This window comes from Stegodyphus dumicola, chromosome 1 (genome assembly GCF_044657685.1).
Source record: "Stegodyphus dumicola isolate Sdum_Otavi_A_Nest chromosome 1, ASM4465768v1".
Taxonomy (NCBI): domain Eukaryota; kingdom Metazoa; phylum Arthropoda; class Arachnida; order Araneae; family Eresidae; genus Stegodyphus; species Stegodyphus dumicola.
The window spans coordinates 6,232,031-6,250,732 of record NC_140768.1 but is presented as its reverse complement, the minus strand read 5'-3'; the positions used below and the strand labels follow the sequence as shown (position 1 = coordinate 6,250,732).

At 35.1% G+C, this 18,702-nt stretch overlaps 1 protein-coding gene across 3 annotated transcripts in view; it reads right to left on the bottom strand.

Annotated features, from left to right (window-relative positions):
* The window catches only part of LOC118192340 (ATP-dependent translocase ABCB1-like), a 209,882-nt gene that overhangs the window by 178,693 nt on the left and 12,487 nt on the right, over positions 1–18,702 (bottom strand). For all 3 annotated transcript variants that reach the window (XM_085812456.1, XM_085812455.1, XM_085812458.1), the window contains exon 2: positions 11,909–11,969. In XM_085812456.1, coding sequence (XP_085668582.1) covers positions 11,909–11,969 — 61 coding nt within the window. The remainder of the gene's footprint in view (positions 1–11,908; positions 11,970–18,702) is intronic.

Here is an 18,702-nt window from a genome sequence, read left to right as displayed (position 1 = left end):
AATTTTATCGAGTTCATTCGCGCACTTTTTGAAATGAACTATTTCGGCCATCTTAATAGCAGCCGGCAATATTATATTTTCTACAACTGAATAGGCTTTTATATTTCTTTGCAATTAAATAGATGTTTCATAAGACGCAAGTAAATACTTTTCCTTCACAGTAACAAGGTTCTCAAAGCCAAACTGGCCCACTAGCGGGCGAGCGGTTAAGTCGCTGAACGCTGGTAGTTCGGTCCAAGGTTCAAATCCCGCGAACGGGATCGCTGCATGGGCATTTTTCGTGGTTTCCCCATGTGTAGCATGTATACAAGCCAGTTGCAAAGCCTCAAGGGCCATCTGCTTATGCTTTACGTTCACTACAGGCATCAACTTCTTAGAGTTTAAACCTGATCATTCTAACTTGTCGTACGGCCATTCACGGTTGTAGAAAAAATTTAGGGCGCTATCACGCCACTCACCCGAAGGCGAAAATAAGAGTCTAGGACATCAGGCAATCAGAGCTTTAAGGTGGCAAGTCAAGGTGGCGTACATTAACATAATAGCAAAAATTTCACTTTTTAAATCATGAAAATCATCTGAGTCCTGACTGAAGAACATAAAACTGCTTTGTGAAAGATTCGAGATAATAATATCTAATTCTTGAGAAATCAGGGTATGAGTATCACGTGACCGGTACTAGCCAATACGGTTGGATCCACAGTGGTAGGCGTGGTGAGTTCAATTATTCACACTTTGTACAAATAACACTAAAAGTGTTTGCCTGTCCAGACACTAAGTCCATATTCTTAGTAGTAAACACAAATTCACAAACACGGGAAATAAATCTTGGATAAATACTAGGATAAATGCTTGATTAAATACTTGAATAAAATGAGATAAGTTGGATAAAACTATATACATATTTACAGCTACCACTTTACATTCTGGTGAAATGACCTGGGTCTTTTCACGACGCTTTCCACAGTGGGATCATAGTTCGTAAGTTCTCTCAAAGTATTGACTGGCGAATTCTCCATTTTCTCAAAAAAGTTGTGAGCATCCATTAGGATCTGCTCGGTATTGGTTTAATTCTTAAATCTTCATAAATCGTATTTCTAACATACCAAGGCGCATTTACCATCGCTCTTAGTATTTTATTTTGCGGGAGGATAACTTCTCCTTCGTTCAGTCTTTAACGCCGTGTCCCATGCCGGGGCTACATAAAGCAAAATTGGTCTAATAAGTGCTAAATACAGAGTACGTTTAATTTTTAAGCTAAGTTTAGATTTCCCTCCTATGAGATTATACAGAGACATGTAAGCTCTATTTGCTTTGGTAACTTGGTTAATTACATGGTCTTTAAAGCCAAGTCGTTCATCAATCATCACTCCGAGATATTTAGCGGACGAACCATCTGCTTGAAGGGAGAGCCCTTAGTTCGGTCCAAGGTTCGAATCCCGCGAACGGGCTGGCTGCATGGGCGTTTTCGTGATTTCCCCATGTGTAACATGTATACGAGGCAGTTGTAAAGGCTGAAGGTCTAATTGTCTAAAGGCTATCCCCCTTACGCATGTAGCCCTCGAGGATTTGCAATAATCACATAAACAAAACAAACTCAGTGTGTGTGTGTGTGTGTGTGTGTGTGTGATTATGGCAAAGCTTCGAGGGCTATCTGCCTAAGGGGAGGTCCCCTTAGGCAGTCTTCGTGGAGGGCTTTCTAAGGGAAACTGGCTCGTATACACGTTACACTTGGGGAAAACCACGAAAACGCCCATGCATCCAGCCCGTTCGCGGGATTCGAACCTCGAACCGAACTACCAGTGTTCAACGACTTTACCGCTGAGCCGCTGGTGGGCCAAAACAAACTCAAAGCAAGATGTTTGCTAATTTGATGATTTCAAAAGCCTTTCAAAGCATTCTTTGCAGTGAGCAGTATGCTTTGTATAGACCTGTCGCTTTAATTTGACGGCTTTCTGTAGCCAAGATGTCTTTGCAAATTAAGAATAACGACTTTTCAATTCGTTCATAATTAGAAGTAAAACGAAATCCCAAATATGATTCGTCATATTTTCTTTTTCTTGGTATTTAACTGCGGTCGTGCTAGATACCGGAGATGACTTTTCATTCTTTTCAGTTTTTGTATCGCGTTTACCTAAATTCCGCCATTTATATACGATTCGTAAAAATATTTGATAATTATTGTTGAGAAAACAAGGGCGCTTGTTTAAAATAAACAACAACTGATAAAAATAAGTTAATTACTTGCTGATGAAACGAACGAAACAACGATGGAAAAAGCGACAGAACGCTTGTTTTATCGAGACAATCTTATTTCTTATTCGGCGTGAAGTGGCGCTTAAACTTGTGGGAACGATTCGTGGCTGACCTTCTGACATTGGCAAAAATGGCTGAACCAACACCTAGATAGTTACCAGATTCTTCGAAATGGTGTTTGCCCAGGGCGCATGTGTTACCGAAACACTCGGATCTTGCATTCCCAAGACCTTTGACGAACTGACAGCGTCACATGCAAGTCAAATGAAAAAAACATGCTATTATAAAATAATTCGTCGAAACATTTTCATTTTTTCTTGTATCATGTACAGTTAGTCAATAAAGTCTGCGTACATCAAGAAAAGTAATATCAAATCCAAATTTTAAGGTGCGAAAAGGGTAAATTCTTAAAGTTTTATTTTTTAAATATTTAGTTTCAAAAAGGGAATTTGAAATTATTTAACTGTAATATTTTCATATCTAATAATTTATGCACACTAATTTTTAAAAGATAAGTGGCCAGAAATGAAAGCCAATAAAGTTTGTGTACAACGCGGAGGAGGCGGGAGATTTCTTATCTAATTTTTAAACTTCAAACTTGAGAATGCAAAGGTGGTTACACTTTCAAAGTCACTGACTTCCGAAGCAAATTTCACGTTGATTGGAATTTGTTATTTCTATTTTCTTTGACGAAAATGACAACCAATAAAGAGATTCCTTTAGTTACGAGACAACTAATTATCAAATTGAGAGATGAAGGTAAAACTCTTCGCTATATTGGTAAAACCATTGGAAAACCATTGTCTAGTGTGCAAAGAGTTATTCAAAACTATCTTGACACTAGTAGTCTTGCTGTAAAACCAAGATTTGAGAGACCGAAGAAGCTAACGCAGAGAGAAGAAAGAAAAATTCTTTTACTAATTAAACAAAATCCTAAACTTTCTGCTGCAAGCATTGCAAAAGACATTTTTTTTTTAACTAGCAACAAGGAAATTTCTCCTGAAACTGTACGAAAAGTGCTGCGAAAGGCCGATTATCATGGACGCAAACCTAGGTCTAAGGCATACATTTCCGAGACAAATAGAAAGAAAAGAATTGCTTTTGCCAAAACATATTTAAACTCTTCGCAGGACTTCTGGAACAATGTAATTTGGTCAGATGAAAGTAAATTTACAATATTTAAAGTTAACGGCCACCCTATTGTATGGAGAAAACCAGGAACAGAACTGAATCTGAGAAATTTAAATCCAACTGTCAAACATGGAGCTGACGGTGTGATGGTATGAGGTTGCATGTCGTCGAAAGGAGTTGGAAATTTTCCCATTATTGTCAAAGTCATGGATAAGTATGTTTATCTGGATATTTTGAAGAAAAATCTACGAGACAGTGCCCGAAATTTAAACCTTTCTAATACCTTTATTTTCCAACAAGACAACGACCCGAAACATACAGCTAAAATAGTGAAGGAATATTTCCTCTATCACACTCCAAGACAGTTGCGTACTCCTCCATAGTCACCAGACCTCAGTCCAATCGAACAATTGTAGGCAAAATTGAAGAAACGAATTTGAAAACACAATATTACGTCGCGAATTGAGCTAATTAGTAAATTGCAGGAAGAATGGGCGCAATTTACGTCGGATGACACTGAAAAACTAGTTCAGTCAATGCCCAGTCGTCTGCAAGCTGTTTTGAAGAATAAAGGATATCCTACAAAGTATTGAAGAAATGTAAAAAACTTATATTTTACCGAGAATATTTTCAAAGAAAAGGCATCATTCATTATAGAAAATTACTTAAACTTAATTAAAATTAAGTTTGAACAACCAACAAGATGAAATTATGCTTTAGCGATAAGTCGGTAGCGAAATAGCCATGTAGGCATCCATTCAGTTACGTTTAGCAATTTTATATAAATTATAATGATGATCTGAAATAGTTATTTACTCTTATGCTTCCATTCAGTCATATTTAGCCTTTTTTATATAAATTATATTAATAAAAAGTTTTTGGCAGCACTAGCATCAACAATAGTTTGGCGATTTTTTACGGCCCTCAAAACCGCATAGTACCAACTTGGTAAAGTCTTTCAGTGTTGGATCAATGATAATTCTTTTGAACCTCTTGAATATTCAACATAAACTACGAAATGATTTTGCGTTATCTGAATAGATCACTTTGGAGCTTCCACTTCTGGAGAGAAAACGTCGAAGAGATAGAGTAAAACCTTTTACTGAGATGTCTGAGACGGCGTCAATATGCACAACATTTTTTAACGTCTCTCTCTCAACTGCTTCTCTGAAATCAGTTCCTACCACTGTGAAAGGTGAACTTTTACTAACGGGATCTTTTGGCAACTTCCCTGTTTGTTGTCGGAGGGTTTTCGTTGCATATTTCCTACAGATAAAGCAAGTAGCAATAACTTTCATTTACACTATAATAACAGGAACACTACTAATTTCTAATAACAGCAACACTACTTGTATGCCTTTAGGGGGCAGGAGAGAAGCCCGCCAGCTCAAAAGCACAGCTGGGGGTCCCCCAACACAAAAACGGAAGCAGATCCAGCAATCTTCGACAAGGCGAATCCAATCCGGTAATGCTACAAGCGCACGAAAACGGAGGAAGGTAGCAACGACGGATCAACGAGCCAGAACCGAGGATTCTGCGAAAACACCAGTACCACCGACTAGGAGAGGGAGGCTTGCTGACAAAGCCAAACGGAATGATTTTACGTGCTCACTAAATATCACTAGTTCTGTGAACTTTGACAGCATAATAGGATGCTTTTTATCATATTAATACTGCTTGTTCCAAATGACCTCTGACATGCAAAATACCTCTGTTGTCTAGATATGGCTCTAAAGCTTTGAATCAGGTGTTATTGGATTATCCCTCTCTAGTTGTTGAATCTCCGAAGAACCGTTATCTCTGGGCACTAATTATATCCGGTATTTCTCAACGTTTTGGATTTCCAATGCAGTAAGAGCTTGGCAACTTATTCCAAGCTGTGACTCTCAATAATTTTTCCAGACTGCTTGGAAACGCAATTTCTCGTACTGGAGCAGTCACATGAGCATAAGTCCTCAAACATTCCAAATTTTGATTATCAGTTTGTGCTTTAATCTTTTGCTCAAGACAACAACTAGATCCTTTCAACCGTGATGTACTATGCCACTAAATATTACCTTCAGCAATACATAAGCTGTTTCATCACGAGTTAACTCATCTGCAAGTTTTCAGATTCTGAACAATATTTCCACTTCGAGAAAATAGCTTCGAAATGATTGTCCTCGTGCTCTTATACACTCCTGAAACTTTGTTAGAAGTTTTAGCTGTAGAATGCTTAAATATTGCTGCGATATTAGTTCTGAAACATTAGAAAACATCTAAGCAGCGTGTGCGGGATTTCGTTCTTCGAAGATGTTTCAAGTTTTACACCGTATAAAGATAAAATATTTTTTACAAGAAAACCGAATTTGGTAAACAAAAAGTTCTTTCAAAGAAAACTAGAAGTTCTACTTCATACAAAAGCGGCCTTTCAGAATGTTTAATAAAAATAAATCTCCCAGCGTAGCACTGAAGTATTTCTAAGCAAATAGAGATGAGACCTTAGTGAGGGGTTTTTACTGCTTTCAAAACACATTTCAGCAGCAGCTGCTTTAGTAATAGTGTGTGCTCTCACTGTATTAGTCACTCCTCTTTCTCTTTAATGAGTCGAAGTACTTTGTGGTGACGAATCAAGTGCGGATTTGATTCCGCAAATATTTCTCCCTATTTTTTTAAAGATATTTGATTTCCTTTCGTATTTTTTACCGTCATACTTAAAGATCTAGAGGTCTACATACTTGTCGAGACGGTATTCTCTAAACATTTATGAGAGTCAGCTGAAAAAACTTCAAAGTATGGCGTAAGAATTCAAATATGTTAACGTAAGAATTCAAATATGCATTTTATGTCCCGAAACTATTTAGTGTTCCATAAATCACGCATTGAAGTACAGGATTTGAAAGTCCTTTGGACTACTTTTATGTAGTTTTTTAGAATGACTGATGAAAACGGTTCTGAAATTTTATGTTTATTTTGTTCCGCTTATAACTCTCATTGTAGAGATTTAGACTAGAAGCATTTTTTTTTTTTTTTTTTTTTTTTCTAGCAGCTTTTCTCTGGAATGGTAAAGCGACAACATACGTGTTGATTGTTGTACAGTTAGCTCCAAACAGCTCTAACTTCAGGACTAAAGAGAGCGTTTCCCCCTGAAACATGCAGTGAGGAGTGATGACGTAGCAATGATGCCACCGAGCGCGGAGATGCAATTGACAACATAGAAATTAGCGTTTTAAATTTGAAGAACCAGCGTTTAAAATGAGCTGTGTGTGAAAGATAGCTATAATTTGGAAGAGACAATGTTACTGCAGTATGCATTTTACACTGAACATTACAAAATTTAATAGTACTTACTCAATTTTAAAATAAGAGATAAAGTGCGCTACTCTTAGCATAAAGTTCCTGTTTTTATTTGCAGGGATTTTTTTTTTCTTTAAATGCCTGTTTGTTTCTAATCATTTCTTTATCTGCATGTTAACTAAGAGAACTGTACTACTGCTTCTAAGATAACTATAATAACAGCTATTTAAAATTAATCAAAAAACAACCTTAAATTGGCATAGTTTTAAACATGTATGGTTATATATGGCAAAATTTCTGCTAATCTAAGTTTGAGTTTCAGCCTAATTGTAAATTTTACATTGGCATATTTTTATCCCGATTCAATATAATAACATATATTTTTTTTTTAAATAATTTTGTAACTTAGGCTTACATCAATATTTCATTTAAATAAATACATGTAAGATTCTTATCTTAATTTAGACAAAACAACTTCACTCACAGTACCTAAAATAATTATTTAATTTTTCAAAAGTGGGGGTTAGGGGGCAGGTCTTCTTATGCCAATTACTTTAATATCATACTTTATATATATATTTTATCTAGAATGCTAAGCTAACACAAAATCGAATCAAGAATAACAGAGGATACAATAAAAGCTGGAGCGACTTTTTGTCTCTCGTTTCCCTTGACCATTAAATAATTTGGTTTTAGTTTGTGACACAATTTAATTTCTCCTGAATCTTTATTTAAAACCTCTTTAATAATATCAACATTTAAAACAGTTCCATCTTCTAAAACAAATCCTTTATCTAAAAAGTGGTTTCTCAATAATTTGAGGCAGTGCGCTAAATCTGCAAAAACCCATATTTTTTTCGTTTGGAATACTGGATTTGGAAACTGAGAACTATTAATCGAAATCTGTAACTCTTTCCACAAAATAGTAGATGCTCCTAAATCAGACACTATTGCTTTCACTTCTACTCCAGATGATTGAATATGTCTTATGAGTGAAAAAAGAAGTTCTTTCTTCATTGGAGTGTTAAAATAAAAAAATATTGGTTGTTTCCCCTGCGAAATGAGACCTCTGATTAAAACAAACTGCACTTTTTGAAAAGGACCGAGAATTTCGTCCAGTTTAGAGTCATAGCAGAGTTTAGAATCTATGTGCATTTCGTCGAAACTGAGAACGCATATTTTTTCTAGAGAATTCAAATATTGGCATTTTCCTTCATTACAGCAAGAACATCACTCTGAATTCCTGGACTACATGAAAATTTAGCGCACCATCTCTTTAATGTGCTAGTGCTAAGTAAAGGAATTCCCATTTTTTCTTTCCAAAAATCGTAGCTTTTAGATGACAGAGCATTTATGACAATGCAACGTGAAATATCTTCACTAGTCCACCTGATTTTTTCCTTCTTTTCTAGCAATGCGTTAATCTGCGTCTTTGTAAAAATATGCTTTAGACGTTTTTCCAAATTCTCCGATCTGTTCTGTTTTTTTTTCCTAAATTTCGCTGTTTGGGATTTTAATTTCTGAATTTCCGATACAAATTTCTTTCTAGATGTCGTCCACCTTCTTTGTCGCTGAGCAAACATTCTAAAATTTTTCTTTTCTCTATTTTTCAATATTTTATTACAATTTTCTAAGGATATTATTTTGTTCTTCAAATTATCAATACATTCTTGTTTATCTTTACACTTAGAGCACTCAGGGATATTGTCACATAGGGCATTGTCACTTGTGAGTTTTATTTCAAAATCATTCACATTTGATTTATTATTGTCAGCTTCAATTTCGTTCTCGGCCTCAAAATAAATTTTCTTTGGGCTTAATTCGTGTAGTCTTTCAAAACCACTCTGCATTAGTTTTCTTTTCAAATGTCTCCGATTTCTTTGTGTTATTTCGTTTACTGCACACGATAAATTTACTTTCGGCACAGCATTGCATTTCAACAGTTTCTTTTGCGGCAATCCAAGCAAGCGATTTCTCATGTCATCTTCATAATCACTGCACAGAAAATGTTCGCTGCAAATTCTTGCGTTTTTCACATTAATAGAATCTTGTCTTCGACATTTATGTATCCATTCTTTCGTCAAAAGCAAATTATCCTTTGGGAAAGAATGAAATACAATATCTCTTTCTTTCGTATTTCTATAAGTGTTACGGCACGTTGCTACAGCACAAGAAGCCATATTACATAAAGGATACTTTACATATAGAATTTAAAAGGAAAACTGACTAAAACTATACATATATATACACACACACAAATTATGTTAAACATTTGCATTATCAGAAAGCAAATATGTATGATTAACATTAATTTGGGATATGCGATCTCCAGAAAAACGTCTCGCAAATGAATGAAACTACAGTTTTAAAGGCGCGAAATCAGAGCAGGTGCAACAGAGACACGTCAGATTACTTCTGGTTCCCCCCCTCCATGAGGCTCGCGTCGGCGAGGGAGTCGAACAAAGGAATGACCTAGCCCTTCTATTTATCCCTGTCTAACTTAGACTTCTTTTTTTTCAATGGCGATGGTGGGATAACCGATATTTCTGCTCCAGTGTTAATTAAAAGTGAATTGCTAATGCATTGTCACGAATATATAGACGACTCAACTCGATCCTTCACACTTGGTCGTCACTGAAAGCCGATGATTCAGTTTTTCTGCTTCGAACTCTGTGCAATTGTAAGCTCTCTCGCCAAAGCGTTGGTGAAAGTAACAGTTATTTGGGTCACTGTTATTTCTGAAACGATTTCTTGAATTCCATTTGTACCTTCGTCTTCGTTAACTGGAATCTCTACGTCTACTTATTTCTGCTATCAGCAATGCTAAGTTTGATATCTATTTCTGCAAATCGTGGGATATATTGTTATCAGATGGTGGAGAAACAACGCGAGATATCTGACATAGACTGGGATTAAATTCTCATATCTTGTTTGGATAAATCATCGCTGCTTATTGACAAAGTGCTCTGCATATTAAGCTGTAGTCACTGCATTCGCAAGGTTTTTAAAAATTCATCCGGCGGTTGGCATCTTAATGGTTAATCTTAATCCGGCATCTTAATAGTTGGAAATTTGCCGTCGTCTGAGGGGTTTGACGAGGATACTAGCGACTTGTGAATGTCCCTGCTTCGATTGAACTGACTACATATGATATTTTGTCTGATCAGCCGTAACTTCGTAATTGTGCTATGATCTGAAGAAATCATATTTTGCAGATCGGGTTTCCAAAAAGGAAAAGCGTTTAGATTTACCCTGGCAAATGTTGATCTGTCCGATGCTGCTTCAGCGTTCTCGTTCGTAGACATTTAAACGCAATCAATCAGTCCTGAACGCGCTCCCTAATTTATAGGTTCATTGATTAAGGAGAAATAAATTTGACTAACCTAAATTTACTGCAGAGAACAAATTCATTTAATTAAATTTATCAACGACAGAACAGGACTAAAGAAAATGATAATTAGTTTCATTTTTCAAAATAAATTCTAATGTTTTTTTTCCTTCCGAACTCTTTTACTGTTGCCACTTTTTAAAAACGAAAATCTCAACTCGAAGAGTTTCACAGATGGTGTTTCAGTATTGCAAATGATGTCGCCACAATCCCATTCAATAAAGTTCTCGCCGATTGATTTGGAACAGCGACCCAAAAAACATTCATTTCGTTCTCTGCACGATCCACTGGAAAACCAATGTGACCGAAGAATATGTTCAACTTTCTAATCAAGGCTCTAGTCTACTTGAATAATTTCGTCAGATCCGCCGATTTTCAACGTACACCGAGGAACTAAATCTGCGGCATATACGCCTAACCATTCTTGTCTCCAACTGTTTCATGGTTCGCCTTCAGTCGGAGTTCACAAAATTCAATACATTTCATCTCCTGACACCACAAATAGATGAACCTCACTTCTGTAAGCACGGGAATTTTTAATCGTTCGAGCCAATTTTGTGCTCTTAATTCTTTCTTCTCAGTACAGGATTCTTTCCTGCAGAGCCATTTTGCTACTGAATTATCGATAAAATACAAGTTCATCTTAGATTTTTTTTTTTTTTTTTTTCTTTTCAAGAAATTCTGCTGCAGCATTTTCGACCTTGGCAATTAACAAATTGTTATATCCACAGCGATATCAAAAATTTTGAAAACTAAACTAGTATTTTAATAGTGACGTAAAAAAATCTAGAACTAGCTAAATTTGAGTGTAATCAAAACTTGTGTGCATTTAGAAAAATCTACACTTACGCGCAATTTGTGATTAAATGGGCGTCATTGCTCGATTGCCAAAGGCCGAGGGGTAAGGCCGCTGAATACCGGTAATTCAGTCCGGAGTTCGAATCCGGGTGAACAGGCTTGCTGCATGGGCGTTTACTTGATTCTCCTATTGTGTAATATGTATACGAGTCAGTTTCTCTTAGAAAGTCCCCCACGAATGTATTCCTCCCCTTACTCAGATAGCCCTCGAAGGCTTTTCAGTAATTAAATTAGCCAAAGCCAAGCTTTCGCTAGATTTGGCACTTTTGAGCATATAATTTTATATAAAGTATTATTTATATAAAGTATTTATATAAAGTATTTTAATAAGAGATGATATAAAGAATTTATATCATCTCTTATTAAAATACCTAGTTATTTAAAAGCTTAGTTGTTATGTACAAAGGGCGCATCAGCGATCGATCGAGCGATAAAGCCACTGAATACTGGTAGTTCGGTATGAATTCGAATCCCGCGAATGGGTGTTTTCGTGGTTTTCCCATGTGTAACGTGTACACGAGCCAGTTTCCCTTTGAAAGTCCTCTACGAAGACATCCCTTCCCTCAAGCAGATAGTCCTCGAGGTTTTGCCGTAATCACATAAACCAAACCAAATCTTTGTATTACGTATGTAATGGCATAAAATGTAAATAATTAGTTTGAAAATAACTCACAATATTTTAATATTTTAATTCTCATAATATTTTAATAATTATAAATTTTTACTTTTCATATTTTTATATAATCGTTTTTGGCAACAGTTTTTATCTTTAGAATGCAATTTCTTTTTAAAAATAGAAGATGAGTTTTTGACTACTGAGTTGGTGAATAAAATTATATTTTGTGTTGATATGGTAATCTTTTTATTTTATAGTAATATTTTATCTGCATCTTATTAAGTTGTACCAATCGTATAATGTTGAATTTAATTAACATGCGATTATAAAACGCCTTTTTACTGATAATGCTCAGCACTAAAAATAAGAAGTAAAATAAAACTTACCAAACTGAGAAATCCAATTGCCTGTATATTTGGTTTGGACTTTTCTTTGATTCCTGCAGACCTAAAAATAATTATCCGCATTTTAATCATTTTTGCCACAACATGCTATATTAAAAAATTACAAATTAGTTGCTATTATACTCAAATTCTGGGAGAAGGCCGAAGCTAAATCTAAGTTCGATACAAATGAACGTAGTTAAGTTCTAAATTTAACGTAAAATCAGTTTTGCAAAATTTGATCCATCAATGTTATCACCATGGTGTTAATTTTCATCTCGTAATGTTCAACATTATATCATGAAGTCGTATTCACGAGGATTATTTCAAATTTTTCTAAATGAAATTGTATCCCGATATGCTTCCGATAAAATTAAAGAGGAATTTCCAGTCCTTGGCTTTAAAACGCTCAAGGATGTATATGTTGTTTAAGGAAAAAAAAAAAAATTCTTTCCTGTTATTTTAAATTCAGTTCTTTACACATAGAAAAACTGGAGAGATTTACATATTTTCTAACAAATGATTTCTAGTCTATAATTATATATATTGTTTAAGGCAGTATTGAAAACTTCTATGCTGTTTTTTCACATGCATCCCTGGTAGTTCGGTTCGAGGTTCGGATCCCGCGAACGGGCTGGCTGCATGGGCGTTTTCGTGGTTTTCCCCCATGTGTAACGTATATACGAGCCAGTTTCCCTTAGAAAGTCCTCCACGAAGGCATCCCTTCCCTTAGGCACATAGCCCTCGTGTGCTTTGCCATAATTAAATACACCATACACCATACACATCCTTTAACGTTTAGCAAACCCGAGATTTACTCGAATTTCTAATTTATTCAAAGTTGGTAATATCAAATACTAGCAGGACTATGTAGGACTTACAGAATTTTTTTTAATTATATTTAATTTTATTTTTTTCCTACCTATTATTATATTTGTTGTTGCTATTTATTTGTCGTTTTAATGTGTGATAAGATTTGGTTCAATTCAGGACAATTGAAAAGTCAGGATGGTCGAATGTAAACACGATTGTAAATTATTTATTGTCATTACACAAAATATCAGTTGAGAAATGTCAACGGCTAATTTCTGGATGCCTTTCTATTTTATAATTTTTAAAAGATATTCAGATGGTGTGCGCTTGAAATGTACAGTTAGTCAATAAAGTCTGCGTTCATCAAGAAAAGTAATATCAAATCCAAATTTTAAGGTGCGAAAAGGGTAGTTTCTTAAAGTTTTATTTTTTAAATATTTAGTTTCAATAAGGGACTTTGAAATTATTTAACTGTAATATTTTCATATCTAATAATTTATGCACACTAATAGATAAGTGGTCAGAAATGAAAGCCAATAAAGTTTGCGTACAACGCGAAGGAGGCGGGAGATTTCTTATCTAATTTTTAAACTTCAAACTTGAGAATGCAAAGGTGGTTACACTTTCAAGGTCATTGACTTCCGAAGCAAATTTTACGTTGATTAGAAGTTGTTATTTCTATTTTCTTTGACGAAAATGACAACCAATAAAGAGATTCCTTTAGTTACGAGACAACTAATTATCAAATTGAGAGATGAAGGTAAAACTCTTCGCTATATTGGTAAAAACATTTCAAAACCATTTTCTAGTGTGCAGAGAGTTATTCAAAACTATCTTGACACTGGTAGTCTTGCTGTAAAACCAAGATTTGAGAGACCGAGAAGCTAACGAAGAGAGAAGAAAGAAAAATTCTTTTCCGAATTAAAAAAATCCTAAACTTCCTGCTGCAAGCATTGCAAAAGACATTTTTTTTAACTAGCAACAAGGAAATTTCTCCTGAAACTGTACGAAAAGTGCTGCGAAAGGCCCATTATCATGGATGCAAACCTAGGTCTAAGCCATACATTTCCGAGACAAATAGAAAGAAAAGAACTGCTTTTGCCAAAACATATTTAAACTCTTCGCAGGACTTCTGGAACAATCTAATTTGGTCAGATGAAAGTAAGTTTACAATATTTAAAGTTAATGGCCACCCTATTGTATGGAGAAAACCAGGAACAGAACTGAATCTGAGAAATTTAAATCCAACTGTCAAACATGAAACTGACGGTGTGATGGTATGAGGGTGTATGTCGTCGAAAGGAGTTGGAAATTTTCCCATTATTGTTAAAGTCATGGATAAGTATGTTTATCCGGATATTCTGAAGAAAAATCTACGAGACAGTGCCCGAAATTTAAACCTTTCTAATACCTTTATTTTCCAACAAGACAACGACCCGAAATAAACAGCTAAAATTGTGAAGGAATATCTCCTCTATCACACACCAAGACAGTTGCGTACTCCTCCACAGTCACTAGATCTCAGTCCAATCGAACATTTGTGGGCAAAATTGAAGAAACGAATTCGAAAACACAATATTACGTAATGAGCTAATTAGTAAATTGCAGGAAGAATGGGCGAAATTTACGTCGGATGACACTGAAAAACTAGTTCAGTCAATGCCCAAACGTCTGCAAGCTGTTTTGAAGAATAAAGGTTATCCTACAAAGTATTGAAGTAATGTAAAAAACTTTTACATTACTTCAATACTAACTTTAATGTAAAAATAACTTTTAATGTAAAAAACTTATATTTTGCCTTTTTTTTTGGGGGGGGGGGAAAGCGTACGCAGACTTATTTTTTCTTTTTATTATTATTGAGGGAATTTCTGAGTTTTTTTGACAAAATATATTTTTGAAAAAATGTAAAAAGTATTACACTTATATTATTTACTTTTTATTTAAGCTTACAGTTTTAGCTAATAGAAGGAAAAAAATGAATGATTAAAATACATTTTTCTATGCTTTAAGTGTTTATTTTAATTTAAAATTTAGTCTGTACGCAGACTTTTGTGACTAACTGTATATTGGTACGATGCAGTAAGAACGTCTGCTATGTTATGTACGTTTACGAATACATTACGTGTAAGTTATCAAGTAACGAGTACGATTTATCTCTAAATAAATGTTTGTTTGTCTTTTACAATCGTTTTATGAGTCATTAATTTAACTACAAAAGAAAACTAACACTAGCAGCTACGTGGAAAGCCTTCGCCTGGCTTTTAAATGTACCGGAAAAATACCTGAAGGGAATAGCAAACGTTAAAACTTAAAAACTGCGCAGAATTCTACTCTGCAGAACTTCAAAAAAAAAAAAAAAAAAAAAAATCCATAAATTAAAAAAAAGTGCTACATATAACAAAAGTACAATGAAATAAGCAATATCCCTTAATATAAATGTTAATTATCCTAATAAGTAAATTAACCAACTTCCCGTTGCCTTCTCTCGACAAACGTCCAGTATCCAAGAGAAACATTAAATTTAAAAACTGCACAGAACGATCGCCCTCATTTTTCCAAGTGGCAACACTGCTGATTTTCAACAGTCAGCAGTCCAGTATACAATTGAATGAATAACTGTTGCCAAAACCACTTTTCTAAAAGAATGGAGCTATTCAAAATGATGCGATAAAATCGATTAGATAAAATTAAAAAAATCCGATTCGAATTTTGAAAAACTCGTTTCGAGGTGCACTGGCCTCTTGTCCAGATGCACCTATTTACCAAATTTCGTAGCCCTGGGTCTATTGGCTTAAGCGCAGCACGAACGAAAGACACACAGACTCTTTCTTTTATTATATGTAGAGACTAGAGGTAAATGGAAGTATGGTTATGGCGCAATATTGTAAGTGCCAAAGATTTTACTACTTTTCGGAAAAGTATAAATTAATGCTTTGTGGCGTTAAACACAGCAATCAACAAAAAAACTAAAATGCTTTAAATATTATTAATTTGATATAAAATAAATGAAATGTATCTTAATTTGTATCAACTAAAAAATGTTGCTAAAAAGCAAAATGAACATTTAAGCTAGTAAAAAGTGTGTTACTGTCTTTTTAAATCACCCAGTTTTTTAAGAAATTATGAGTTAATTCAGTTGCAAAAATTTTAATCCCCAAATTTGAAGTTCTTCAAATGGCAACACTCTTAAACACTGCGAAGTACGTAAAAAAAAATGATGTCATAATCAGAGCTTAAATTGCAATTCTCAATGTTTGAGTTAAATCGTAATTACGGCCGAAGCGCACTAGGTTCGTCATTGTTGTCAACAATCTCCCGCATGAAATACGTCATCATCTGCGAAGGTGGGCACTTTGAAAACTTATAATTCCAATAAATGTTTTTATTCTCTTCTCTTTCCCCACTTTGTGTTTTCATTGGTTCTTTACGTTTTACGCCGGCAATTCCCGTCATACATGTATTGTTCCAATGGATTTTCAATATGCTGATAAGTTTACGCAGAAAAAAAGTGTGAATTCCCATTCGGAAATTTTAAAATGTTTCCACTGTAACCGCAACCGTGAGAGCTCTATTGTTTTAAATCATTACTATCTCCAGCGCATACCCTCAAATAACAATATCTGAAATTTGATTTCGACTGTTTCGGAGAATAGGGCTGTTTCGGAGCATAACCTCAAATAACTCGAGCAATAATCTCGAGCGCATACCCTCAAATAACAATATCTGAGGGTTTACTGTTTCGGAGGATCGACTGTTTCGGAGGATAGGGTGCTAGGATAGGGCTGTTTCGAAGTATACCCTCAAATAACTCGAGCAATAATCTCAAGCGCATACCCTCAAATAATCTCGAGCAAATAATCTCAAATAATTTCAAATAATCCTTCAAATAACCTCAAATAATCTCGAGCAAATAATCTCAAATAATCTCAAATAACCTCAAATAATCTCGAGCAAATAATCTCAAATAATCTCGAGCGCATACTCTCAAATAACAATATCTGAAATTTGATTTCGACTGTTTCGGAGAATAGGGCGCTAGGATAGGATAACTCGAGCGATAATCTCGAGCGCATACCCTCAAATAATCTCAAATAATCTCTAGTAAATAATCTCAAATAATTTCAAATAATCCCTCAAATAATCTTAAATAACCTCAAATAATCTCGAGCGCATACCCTCAAATAACAATATCTGAAACTTGAGTTCGACCGTTTCGGAGGATAGGGCACTAGGATAGGGCTGTTCGGAGATATTCGAGAAGTTTTTTTATAACCCCCCCCCTGAATTCTTATTACTAGTGATTTTTTTCAGGGTGGTTTTCCAGCTAACGGAAGAACTCAGTAGAGTTTACGCGATTTCACCCATATCGGACAGTTTCCCTTTCCCGGCAAGTATATCTTCTAAGACAGGTAACTAAGACAGATCTAAGGCAGACATATCTCCTAAGGACCTAAGGCACATCCCTTGCGTGCTTTGGCATACTCATTTCAACTATTTGATTCGCTGAGCTATACGAGCATTATCATTTCAGTAGTTTTTTGTATTCCCGATTAAAATGTTGCGCCTAAGAATCAACCCTTCGAGCTGGTTCCGCATGGTTAGGTTATTTAATTGCGGCAAAGCCTCGAGGGCTATCTGCCTAAGGAGAGGGATTCCTTCGTGGAGGACTTTCTAAGTAAAACTATCTCGTATACACGTTACACATGGGGGGGAAACCCCGAAAACACCCATACAGCCAGCCCGTTCGCGGGATTCGAACCTCGGACCGAACTACCAGTGGTCAGCGACTTTACCACTCGGCCGCTCTGGTTCCGCATGAATGCCTGTCTAGAAGACTTTACCAGTTGCCTTTGCTATTGCTGGTAACCATTCCACAAAATATAAAATCATTAAATGTCTTTTCAAACTGAACGATTAGTAATTAATCCTATTCTTAATCATTTTCAGATCTTTTTCAAAAGATTTAAAAGATGGAAATGAAAGTACATTTAATACATAGTATGAACAGCTCTTTTATAAACAACTGCAATTTTTATTGTAGTGAATGAAAAAATTATTTCTTTTAATTTATGATTATAGTTTGTATTTTAAAGAAAAGGTTAGGCATACTTCAATGAAAACTGGTTTACTTTTTCAAAAAAGGAGGAACCAATATATTTTGTGCCAGCTATGAAATATAGAGGAAGAAAAAGAAGCGTTAGAAGTATCTTTTATTAATTCAAATAAGGCTGAAATGGTTCTAAAAGTTACCAGTGAATGTACTGCGCGTTAAACATGTTTTCAAAATTTTATCAGACAGATTACCAAAAAAATAAAGAGTTATGTTAAGTTCGTTGTTTTTAAATCTCTCAACTAAACAATTTCAGATTGTTTAAACGTTCCGATACATTAAAGATCTTATACGTCCCCGAAAGCCAGTACTGTGAAAACAGGACAGGCGGGAGACTGTGCGTAGAGCGAATTAAATGCGCAATGTTCAGCGCATGTCAAGGATGCATGTTAGAGTAACGTAATGATCTAAAAGATGTGGTAAATTTTTAAGGACATTTCTAACGTGAAAAGGGAAAAAAAACTTATATTTATATGATGTTATCTCCCTTCAATGTTTGTTTTATTGCCCCAAAATCCTCAAAAGAAACTCAAGAGTCCTTGAGAAAGGCAAGTTCTTATTTTTTAGTTGTACAGATGAAGGACAGTTAATGCTTAGTGTACAACGAATTAATCTGTTATATCACTGACGATTCCTTCGTAAATAACACATAAAAAGAAAATAAACTCCCTTTTGGAAGTTGTGACGGAAATATCTAGAGGTCAAATCCAATCAATGAAGTTTTTATCTGAAGGCCATATTTTGGTTGGAAGCAAAAGGGTCATTGAGAAGCAGAACTCTCACCAATCATTTCGAGAAATTCAGCATGAAACAAAAAGTAAAAGAACTCGGAATAGCAAACTTTATTTGAATCTTTCAGCTAATGAATAGATCT